This window comes from Lepidothrix coronata, unplaced genomic scaffold, assembly GCF_001604755.1.
Source record: "Lepidothrix coronata isolate B3197 unplaced genomic scaffold, Lepidothrix_coronata-1.0 Scaffold14, whole genome shotgun sequence".
NCBI lineage: Eukaryota > Metazoa > Chordata > Aves > Passeriformes > Pipridae > Lepidothrix > Lepidothrix coronata.
In genome coordinates this window covers 8,868,516-8,880,272 of record NW_016690194.1, presented here as the reverse complement: position 1 = coordinate 8,880,272, position 11,757 = coordinate 8,868,516, and the positions used below count along the sequence as shown (strand labels likewise).

At 44.2% G+C, this 11,757-nt stretch overlaps 1 protein-coding gene across 2 annotated transcripts; it reads left to right on the top strand.

The window, feature by feature from the left end:
- Nucleotides 1–477: 477 nt before the first annotated feature.
- Nucleotides 478–10,678, top strand: LOC108493094 (ketosamine-3-kinase-like). 2 transcript variants are annotated; one of them, XM_017806071.1, is made up of 6 exons: nucleotides 478–808; nucleotides 4,597–4,748; nucleotides 6,076–6,167; nucleotides 6,643–6,725; nucleotides 7,137–7,259; nucleotides 7,931–10,678. In XM_017806071.1, exons 1-6 carry the CDS (start codon nucleotides 764–766, stop codon nucleotides 8,267–8,269), a joined length of 834 nt encoding a protein of 277 aa, XP_017661560.1. In that variant the 5' UTR covers nucleotides 478–763; the 3' UTR covers nucleotides 8,270–10,678. The 2 variants fall into 2 exon arrangements, with proteins under 2 accessions (XP_017661560.1, XP_017661559.1); XM_017806070.1 differs by lacking the exon at nucleotides 478–808 and adding an exon at nucleotides 2,035–2,186.
- The last annotated feature ends 1,079 nt before the right edge of the window (nucleotides 10,679–11,757 follow it).

The following is an 11,757-nucleotide window of genomic DNA, read 5'->3' as shown; positions in this document are numbered from 1 at the left end:
CGCTGTTGTCGAACAGCGGAGCTGGAAACACAGGAGCAGCAGCAGATGGAACACGTGGAATGCGGGCGCGGGTTCCGAGCAGCGCGACCCACAGGGGAGCCCTGAGGCGTGAGGCGCTATGAGGGGGGCGAAGCAGAGACAAGCACACCCGTGTGACGTTTGCCGTGCTAATTTATTGTCAGGCCCGCCGTGTGTCCGTACGGGGCCTGGTCCGCGGTGCCCGGTGCCCGCTCAGCGGCGTCTGCGCCTCCTGCCGCCCCGGCGGCGCCGGCGGTATCTGGAGCGGCGGGATCCAGCCCGCCGCCTCCTCCGCGCGCCGCGGCGGCGGGAGCGGCGGCGGCTGCGGCTCCGGCTGCGGCTCCTGCGGGAGCGCCGGCGGTAGCGGGCCATGGTGGTGTGCGGGGCGTGCGGCTCACCCGCTTTTATTGGGGAGCCGGGGATCCCCTTTGTGACGCCATAACTTTGCAGAGCCCCTCTCATCAGCGAGGTCACAATGGCCGCGCAGAGATGCCCTGATGTGCATTGGGTGTTCAGCACGGACAGTTCTGATATGGACACATATCCATATCTGATATGGATATGTGCAAATTGCACATCTTCAATATCAGAACTCGTGATTTTATGAAGGAGTAGTATTGTAAATCCTCTTAAGTAACTGGCATACTTGCCGAGGTGCTGTGTGGGCTGGCACTGATTTTTTTGCAAAACCCAGCCAAAAAAAGTTGTCCAGCCCTCAGACTGCACTTGTCTGAGCCGTTCGTGGATGCATGGCAGCGTGAGGCATGTGCCAAAGGGAGTATTGGAGCAGGTACTGATTTTGTTGCTAGTTGACAGGTTTACTTGCAGATCTTGGTTGATATGGGGGCTTGGTGTTTATTTTTGCAAAGCAGGAGAGTGATGGCTCACAGAATCTTGAGTCAAACAGCATCTTTTTAATGGTGTACATCTGTTTGCATTTTCTTTTAATAGTGAAATGTTCTTCATATTGGCTTTATGCTTGTTTATTCTTTCCTTGAAGATGCTTCTTAAGAAAGGTCTTAACAGAGTATGAGAAGAAAAAAGTGTCTGTAAGAGGTGGTAACCACTAAGCCTGGCTCAAGGCTATTTTAACGGAAAGGACATGCCCAGATTTTCTTATTTTTCCTTTGCAGTCTAGCCCCAGCTACTCTGAAGAACAGATACCAGTATCTGCACAATAAGATGTCTCACATTAAGAGACTAATATCGGATTTGACCAAACAGCAGGTGGAGTTCTAGCACCAGCTGTGTCAGCCAGGACACGCCTAGGAACTGTAGCTTATTTATTTGAAAGTTAAGATTATGTATGTCGTTACTGAACTGTAGCATATCAAACTTGTGCATTAGGTTTCAGTATTGTTAACTACTTTTGTTGTTCCTGTTGCTTATATCATATTTGAAGCTGCTTTTTTCTTATCTTTTCCTTTCTTCAGGACTTAGGTTTTTACATTGAAATAAACTTATCAGTAGATACTGAAGACATAGTACCTTTACTATGAAGTTGTGCATATTTGAATTAAAAATAGTATAGGAAATTGAAATACTTCAAGGCTGTTTTCTGTCCTCTCTCGTTAATGCAAACTCTTCACTTTAAGTGGTAGAAGGGGCAGGCACTTTGCTCTGTAGGGACCAGAGACAGGACTCAAACCAGAAGGAACGGCCTGAAATTGTGTCAGGAGAGGTTTAGGTTGGATATTAGGAAAAAGTTCTTCCCCCAGAGGGCGGTCGGGCTCACTGGGGCAGTGGTCACAGCACCAAGGCTGACAGAGCTCAAGCAGCGTTTGGCTGATACTCCGGGGCACACGGTGTGACTCTTGGGGATGGTCCTGTGCAGGTCTGAGGGTTGGACTCGACCCTTGTGGGTGCCTTCCAACTCGGTATATTCCGTGATTCTGTGAAAATAGTAAGAACAAAACTGAATCTGCGGGCCAGGAGGAGCGAAAGCCCTGAGCCACCTCCTCCCGCCCCCACGCCCGCCCCGTGCCCCGCTCAGCTCCCCGCGCAGCCGCAGCGACCCCGCGGGCGCCATGGAGGACGCGCTGAGGCGGGAGCTCGGCACGGTGCTGCTGCGGCCCACCGGGCACACCGGCGGCGGCTGTATCAGCCAGGGCCAGAGCTACGACACGGACCGCGGCCGGGTGTTCGTCAAGAGCAACCCCCAGGAGGAGGTGTGGTGGGGTAGGGAGCGGGAGCGAGGGAGGTGGGCAGGCGGCGCTGTCGGAAGTAGCATTCCTGGCTCGGGTCAGCAGTAGTGTGGCAGCAGGACCGGGGCAGTGACTGTTCCTGTGTTGGGCACTGCTGGGGCCACACCTCGAGTGCTGGGGGCAGTTCAGGACCCCTCAGGACAAGAAAGACATTGAAGGGCTGGAGCGTGACCAGGAGGGGAACTGAGCTGGGGAAGGGTCTGGAGCACCAGGAGCGGCTGAGGGAGCTGGGGTGGCTCAGCCCGGAGAAAAGGAGGCTCGGGGGGGGGGGGACACCTTCTCGCTCTCTGCAACTCCCTGAGAGGAGGGTGGAGCCAGGGCGGGGTCGGGCTCTGCTCTTAGGGAACAAGGTTAGGAAAAGGGGAAACGGCGTCAAGCTGTGGCAAAGGAGGTTCAGGCTCGCCATCAGGAGGAATTTCATCATGGAAAGGGTTGTTAAGCATTGGAAGGGGGTGCCCAGGGAGGTGCTGGAGTCCTCATCCCTGGAGGTGTTTGAGAAACGATGATGTGGCATCAGTGCTCTGTGTTGGTTGACAAAGTGATGATGGGTCAAAGGTTGGACTCAATGATCTTGGAGGTGTTTTCCAACCTAAATGATTTCTGTGATGGGACTGTGTTGTGGTATCAGTATTGTTTGTCCAGGGCATGCAGTACTATGACATGTTGTTGTCATTTGTGGGGGGGCAACAGTGGTGTAACTGTGTCTGTGAGTGCTGTAATAGTGTCTAAGGCAAACTGGCAGGTGTAAAATTGTCTGCACCTTTCGTGGTTGTAAGTAAACCACTAATTAATTCCCTGGGTGTGAGAAGGAGCTCTTCTCACTAAGTGATATTTTGCCACAATTCCTCAAGATTTTCTGCTTTCAGTATCTGGAACTGCCTGCTGTTGAAGGTAGATGTCAGCATTTGATAGACGTAAGTACAATGCAACATAGCTCTACAGCAGGAAAAGCAGAGCTCAGGTGGAATTTCCTTTAAAGATACCTTATAGTTGTGTCTATCAAGTAAAAAGTTTCAATGGCAGAACAGAAGTCAGAACTTGTGTTTGCCTTTCATAGCAAACAAATGTGTTTGGAAGCATGTATGCCACTATATTTATTCCAAATTTCTCTATGCTTTCTGTTCATATTGGGGAGCTAGATGGATGCACAGAGGCGGTAACATGGGGTAATATAGGAAGGTTATCCAGCTTTACAGAAAAGAGTTTGAATTGGTAGCATCGGTTGCTTGAAATACAAATAGGTAGTTTGAATGGACCCTTCCTATGCCTTTGATAATTGTGTATTTAACTAGCTAAATACACAGCAGCCACCTAGCTGCAAGATCAGGCTTGGGGAAAAAAAGATCTCGGTATATTTTCTATCCGGCTGTTTCTTTTTCAGTGCTTTTGCCTGTGTGTGGATCCTGAGCGCTGATGAAAGTGAACTTTGTTCAAGTCTATTGTAAATGCTGTGCTGTGTGTACAGCAGCAGCTGTGCATCAGCAGTTTTTACTCTATTTTAGCAGCAGACTTTAACCTAGTATGATGCTTTAGACAGAGATACAGTATTAACTTATTTCCTCTGAACAGAGATAACTCATGGCTCAGTAGCTCAGCAGTTCTTCACTCGTGAGTCAAAAAGAGGGCTACAGAGACGGTCAGAGAGATGGAGCACCTCTCCTATGAGGAAAGGCTGAGAGAACTGGGATTGTCCAGCCTGGAAAAGAGAGGGCTGGGGAGAGACCTAATTGTAGTCTTCCAGTAACTGAAGGGGCAGACAGGAAAGATGTCTTTTTTACAAGAGCAGGCAGTGACAGGACAAGGGGGAATGGGTTCAAACTGACAAAAAATAGGTTGGGATGGGATGTTGGGAAGAAATTCTTCTCTGTGAGGGTGGTGAGGCCCTGGCACAAGTTGCCCAGAGAAGCTGTGGCTGCCCCATCCCTGGAAGTGTTCAAGGCCAGATTGGATGCATCTTAGAGCAACCTGGTCCAGTGGAAGGTGTCCCTGCCCATGGCAGGGAGTGAAACAAGATGAAATTTAAGGTCCATTCAGACCCAAACTGTTCTGTCATTTCTGTGATGTCCTGTAGGCTTTGGAATTTTTATTTGATGTGTGTTGCAAATTGTCCTTTGGCAGTGTTCCATGTATCAGTACTGAAGGGGTAGCATTCTGTTTTATTTGTTGTGGCTTCTGTTTTATTTATTATAGTTCCTGCTTTTATTTTCAACCACGTTTGTTAGATTTCCCACATGCTCTTTTTCTGCAATGTCTGCCTGACTCTTCTAAAGTAGAAGCATTTAACTTTTACAGCCTTGATTGGTTTTGTGAAAGTGCCTGGTTTACCAGTGACTGATTTTCATGGAGACTGATGCTTTTCTCTAATGTCTGGCAGGCCAGAAGAATGTTTGAGGGAGAAATGGCAAGTTTGGAAGCCCTCCTGAAAACGCAGGCGATAAAAGTGCCTAAACCCATCAAAGTTATAGACCTGCCTGGGGGCAGCACTGCGTTTGTGATGGAACATTTGGAAATGAGAGGCTTAAACAGGTAAAACACAGTGTTATCTTTGCCTCCTTTAATGAGAAATTTTGGTTGTTATGACAGTTACGTCACTTGTTTTCAGAGGGGAAACTTGTTTAAATTTTTACAGAGCAAGTCAGGAAACATACAGAAAGTTATACAGCAGAGAACTGTATAAAATACCTCGCAATGCCTCACCTAGAAAATTGGCCATACATCAAGAAATGAGTCTGAGTTTTGGTTAATTTTGAATTTGTTTGTTTAGGTAATTAGTGATAAAAGTAAGCTTCCTTTTTTATAGTAAGGAAAATGACCTGATCACCCGTTCTGTGTACTTGCCTTTGATATAAGAGCCAGTGCTTTGTTGCTTGCCATGAGTATGCAGAAGCACTTCCCCAATGAATTAATTTCAATATTTTTAGAACTCTTACTTTCATTTTGATAGTCTCAAACTTTCGACCCTTCTCTCTGACAAGCACTTATATGTTGAATCCATGTGTCTGATTTCATTAGGGAGGTGGTCATGACCAGTTTCTCACCTCATTCTCAGAACTTCTGCAGCCAGTTTAAAGTCATCCCTCATTCTGCTCCCTGGGAGAGTTTCTAATTCATGAAGAGCCCTCAGTGAGCCACCAGAGAAAGGGCAAAGATCTTGTTTTGGATTGCAAACTCTTCCTTTGTTGTGCAGATATCTGGGGATAATTACCACCTGTGCTAACAGGAACAAAATGAAGAAATAAATTTGCCTTAAGTGACAGTGCCTTGAGAACAGGGAAAGTAGAGAAACATCAAAGACAGGAAAAGAAATGTACTGTTATTAATGTGGGAGGCAACTGGCTGTAAGAGTTGTTTGTAATTGCTGCAAGACTTTTTTGCAATGTGTAGAGGATGAGCTCTTATTAAAAGTAGATAATAAACAAGGCCTACTTGACTGGCACATCTTCTAGACCTTTTAGAGAAAAGAAGCTAGAGACAAAGATACAGAGAAGAGAGCCTTGTTTGGCTCTATTTCCAAAGATTTTTTGTCATTAAAAAAAAGGCGTAACATGTTGTGCTTTCTCACAGATATCTTACTGAAAGTTCTTCTGGAAGTGATATTGCACAGAAATTAGAATTGATAGTTCTTCATTTTTTTTAACAGTCACATCAGAAACAACCACACAAGTACATTTTGTCTGTGTGCAATATTGATAGAAAGAGGAGGCATTTTTAACGGGAATCTTGTAAAAAATTATTTTGTTAGAGATGCAGACTTCTTTTACTTACTTGATAAATCTTTTGAAGTAATTCCTTGGTTATCAAGACGTGAATTCGTTCATGTGTCAGTGTTACTAAGAATGTTTTTGTTTCGTAGACATTCAGCTCTTCTTGGAACACAACTGGCTGATCTTCACCTTCATAACCGGCAACTTGCAGAGAAGCTGAAGAAGGAAGAGAGCACAGTTGGTACAGTACTGTTTGCAAATTTAACCTAATTAATAATAATCTACGGAAGAGTTGAAATAGCTTTTGCCGCTTCAGGACAAGTTTGTCTCCTTCCACTAAAGATAGTATGAGTTGGATGAAGCACCCAGGTAGGAGGGCTTCTTTTTGCTTTTGTTTGCTCTGTTTGGATCTCTGTGAGCAAAACACACACTCAGTTTGACACTCTCAGGAGTCCAAACCACAGTTTCTAGGAGGACATGACATCAGAGGAGATACAATACCTCAAAATGTGATTATGAAAAGTAGAATATGGCTGCTTTACATTGAGCTTTAAACTTAAAAAACAACAGCAACAACCATTGTAAAAAAAAGAGCAATTTTTTTTTATTCTCAGTAGAAGCAGCATTGTACTTTTCCATAGTGTTTAAGGTTCATTTGCATTGTGGCTGCTTAATATTTTGTCATTAGTGTTGAATTTTTGTTTTTGGTTTGAAAGGTAAGGGGCAAGGGCAAACGGAAGTCCAGTTTGTGGATCAGTTTGGCTTTCATACAATTACCTGCTGTGGCTATCTTCCACAGGTAGGTTGTACATCATCAGAAGTTTATCATTTTAAGTTTATCTTTTTTTAAGTTTATCTTTTTTTCTCTTCAATGACAGAAAGGGTCAAAATTATCATAATAAATTATTTTTTGTGGAACAGTGAAAAGAAAAAACATTTTCCAGTCTTCTAAGGAAAGTAGTGCTTTGGACGGCACTTGTTGCTGCACTGGACATTCATAGCTCTTCCATTTCTGGGGTTTTAATCACTAAAGAAAACTTTACTCCCCTAATTTAATGTTTTAAGATAATGTCCAGTTAAATGGTAGCATTTACTGTTGTATTTGGTACCAGCACAAAGGTACCAAATAATCCTTAAAATGTTTATTTGAAAATGAAGAAAACAAGCCTTTCATGTGGTGTAGAACTGACATGTCAGTCCTGTCCTTCAGGTGAATGACTGGCAGAGTGACTGGGTGACCTTCTTTGCCAAACAAAGAATCCAGCCCCAGATGGACATGATCGAAAAGAATTCAGGAGACAGGGAAGCAAGAGAACTTTGGGCACAACTTCAGGTAGGAGCAATTCTCTCCGTTCTCGTTATAGTGATAGCTGGGTATCAGTTATTCAGATTTTATTTTCTTAAAGTTGCTGTATTTTGGTTTGGCCCTGGTTCTGTTGGTAAGAAACTCCAGTTTTTAGGTCTTAAGAGGCCCTTTATTTTAAGGTTTAAGGGCTTTTGCTACATCACCCTATGCTAGTATTCCAAAGTGAATTCCAGAGTGACAGATAACACCTTGCCTTACTGTTTGGGAATTACTAGATGGATTTCATATTTCTCATTCCCTGTAACATGTTCATGATGAGAAATGTACATAAGCACATTGTCTGTTCATTTACTGTTTGCATCTAATTAAGTGACTGCAGTATTAGCTCCTTGGGTACTACTTTGTGGAAATTCCTCAGGGTTAGTGAGAAATCCATGAGCCTTCTAATGATGAAGTGGTGATAGTGGTTGTTCTTAAACCTGGTCAATATTCCAGCACCAAATACAGTTTTAAATATTTAATTTTTTGCTAAAAAAGGTTTGGATGGCTATTCTTTTGCTGCTGACTTTATGAAAAATAGTAATCCTCTGGATTTGCTCAGTGTCTTTGTTTACTTGTCCTATGCTGTTTATGCAGATAAAACTCTACAATCATTCACTTTAAAATGTATTTATATGTCTTGTTTTTTCCTTCTGCAGCTGAAAATACCCAGTTTGTTCTGTGATGTAGAAATTGTTCCTGCTCTCCTGCATGGAGATCTATGGGGAGGAAACGTAGCTGAGGATGATTCTGGTCCAATTATCTTTGATCCAGCTTCTTTCTACGGCCATTCAGAGTATGAGCTTGCAATAGCTGGGATGTTTGGTGGCTTCAGCAGTTCTTTTTATTCTGCTTATCACAGTAAAATTCCCAAAGCTGCAGGGTTTGAGAAACGCCTGAAGCTTTATCAACTGTTTCACTACATGAACCATTGGAACCATTTTGGTTCAGGATACAGAGGGTCTTCTTTAAACATTATGAGAAACCTTGTAAAGTGACTTGCTACTTAGGCCAAATACCTCCCAGGTTGTCTGGAAAACCCCACACTCGTTGGTGCAGCTGCAGGAGTAGTAATGTTAAAAAAATCCCGTGAGACCCCTCACCTTGTTATTCAGCTGAAGATCTACAATCAGTGAGTCCTGCTGAATAACAAGCGTAACAGACATCCCTTTGTAGGATAGTTGGGAGTAACTTTAGGAGAGAAATATCTACGGACAGAGTTTATTCATTTGCAGAGTGAATAAAGGTCTCAGTGTCCAAAAAGCATTGTATGCTTGAGACTATGCAAGGCAGTAGAAATGAACACTGAGGAGATGGCTAGAAGAAGTGCTCATTGCTTTTTGCTGTGTCTTCCCCCCTTTAGGATAGATTGCTCAGACCCTTTCAGCTTTTCATGTCCAGTTGTGTGCATGAGAGCAATATTAACAACATAGTCTGAAAGTCAACAGGATAAAAAATTTAATGGGAACTGTGAGAAGGGATTTGGACTTGCTGTTCATTTTCACAGAATGTGAAAATGGATAAGGTTGGAAGGGATCACTGAATGTCACCTGGTCCAAGCTTCCTGCTTAGGCAGGAGCCCATAGAGAATGTAATCAGGATTGTGTCCAGAGGTCGTGGAAGACCTCCAGTGGTTTGCTAAAGTGATTCTATTGGATGGATACTGTTCTGTGATAAAGTGATGTGAAATTTTCGTGCCTCCTGGAATCTGTGTAGGCTATTCTGTGCTTTCTGGTCAGTCGGCTTTTATCCACAGCAGTTTTGTTTTCACCAGTACTAGTTTTGGTTTTTTTTGGATTGTGCTTTTTCCAGTAGTGTGCATTCTTAAAGATCTTTTCAGGTAAGACACTTTGCATGTACACCCTCATGTCCTGTGAGGGTGTATTCTCTCACTACTGCAAACAGAAGATGTAGTTTTTGACTGTTGTAATTTCCCAAAGAACAATGCCATCTGGCCATGGTAGAGGCCTCACATATATTTTCTGTAGCTTTAGAATACAGATGCCATAAGCTGACATTTTTCTTCAGTCCCTGTGGAGAAATGCTAAAAGACAAAGCTGAGCAAAGAGAAGTGTCTGTGTTGGCAGTTTACCAGAAACAAACTCTACATGTACTGGGAGCAGGGACACTGAGAGAGCTTGGTGTGCTGCCCTAAGAAAGGAGTGGGAAAAGGGATGGAGCGGCACAGAGGTGTTGTGGTCATGCCCTGTTTAAAACAATGCAGCTAATGGGAACTGAGCCAGAGGAATGGCCAAACCAGTGACCAAAAGCTGAACTTCTGTTTCGTTGACTTGAAAATGCATATTACTTTTAACACCCTGCATGTGCTAATGAAGTAAAACCTGTACATGCTTTACGTGTATGAGTATAGTCACTCAAACTGCACCTTATCATGAGATGACATCAACTGGAACGTTGTCTTTTCCCCACCTCAAAGAAAAAAAAAAAAATCTTAAGGGGGGAAGGAAGTCAGAGGAGACTCCCCCTTTGTATCCTGGAATGGCCAATGGGCTGTACCCCTCTGCTCCCCCTTATTTCATGGAAATACCATTGCTTATTTCATGGGAATACCATTGCTTGTGCTTTCTCGTATCAGTATATTTATCAATGACAATTTATGTACCTTATTCTGTCACAAAGATCAGTAAATCACACTTACCTGGGATCGTGAATGTGCCCAATGTTGATGCTGTGCTATTTGTGCATCTGTGATAATGAGAGTTCTAATGCAGACTCAGAGTGAACAAGACGTTGTTTACTCTACATTATCTGTGAGGGTCTCCTAGGGACTCAGATTAAGAAGGGGATGATCAGCCACCTCTAAGCCCACTACATCTGTGGGTAACCCAGAAAGCAGTGGGATCTTCATTTCCTAAATTTTTACATGCCAGTCCCCACTAAGTGCACGTTGTAGCTCTTGTGATAAGAGACCTGAAACCAAAGGAAGTTAATGTGTAACTCAAAGACCAGCACTTCACCGGTGTCAGGAGTTTTTCACAGTAGTTCTGCAGACTATTGCTTTTACCTGGAAGATGTTAATACTAAAATTTTCCTCTTTCTGATGTAGGCTGGTAGTGTACTTCTGTGCAAGCTTACCAGGTAGGTGAGACAGAGATGCATGATTCCTAATGTGCATTTTGAGTGTTGGGGAATGACTGTAATTAACTAAAACTGGTTTTCACTGGATACTGGCATATTACTGAGCATTTCTTAGTTGCTAGTTTTGCAGTTATTTACACAGTTTGAAAGCAGGTTTGGAGAAGACTCTCACTTGATACAATTTTCCTACATTCTGCTACTTTTCCGACTGTCCGTTTGATTTTTGCTGCAAAATGTTTTAAAGCCCTGCTTGATAGAATAGGTTTTACTTCTACCTTGTTGCTTAAATAAAAAAGTTTCCCAGTTGATTATTGTTGTCTCTGTTTTCTGAATTAAAACCTGATGTGTTGCATTCATTCTTGGGAAGTGTATTGGGTCTGGCTGAGACGGAGTTAATTTTTCCATAGCAGCCCTCCCAGTGCTGTGCTTTGCACTGGGAGCTGGAAGGGTGTTGGTAACACCTTTGTTACCACTGGTAACACTAGTGTTTTGGCTACTGCTGAGCAGGGCTGGCATAGCATCAGCACTGTGTCTCAATATTCCTCCCCCACAACCAAGGGGACACAACCAGGCCAGCTGACCCAAATTAACCACAGGTTCGGAATGCAGCCCTCCACAGCTTCTCTCACTTTTTGTCTGGTAGAGGAATTTGAGGAGGACACAGAAAAGCCTTCTGAGCCACAGTGCTGGGCTTGCCTTCCTCAAATGCCTTGAGGATGAGACATCCCAGCATCTGTCTGAGCTTAGGGATCTGCCCCCTGCACTGGGAGGGGACCCCAGGTTGTCTCCAAGATATTACCACTCCAAACCAGCCCTATAGCTGATGGGTAGTAGGATCCTGGGGTGCCCCTATCTCAGCAGAGGACACACAGGATTTTGGGGACTCCCCCAGCCTGGAGACTGTCCTCTGCCAGCTGGAGAGAGCACAAGCCCATGTGTTTGGCTCAGACCCTCCCCAGGTGCCCAGAGCAGCCCCTCTTCCTGACCGTCTCCTTGTCACCCAGGACATTCCCATCTCCGCAGGGAGAGCCACAAGCTGAGTGGGCCTGAAGGGTGCTTAGACTCCTCTGTCCATCTGCCAGCACCCAGATGGACTAATCCATTTATCAAGGTGTCTTTCAGCTTGCCGGGATTTTGGCTCTGCCAGCATGGTGGGAGTGGCACTTGCTGTCCCAGAGCTTTTTTTGTTTCAGAAAACTTAAGACTTGCTGAGGCTCACTGGGTTCCTCTTCCACTAACACTGTTTCAGGCATTGTTCTACTTCAGTTCTTTGGCCACCAGGTAAAACTGAATGTACTCTCAAAATACCTAAATGGAATTGGTACATGTGTATATACACATAGCTATGTAGTTAAGCAAAAAAAGTCCCCGTATTAAAGCAGATGTG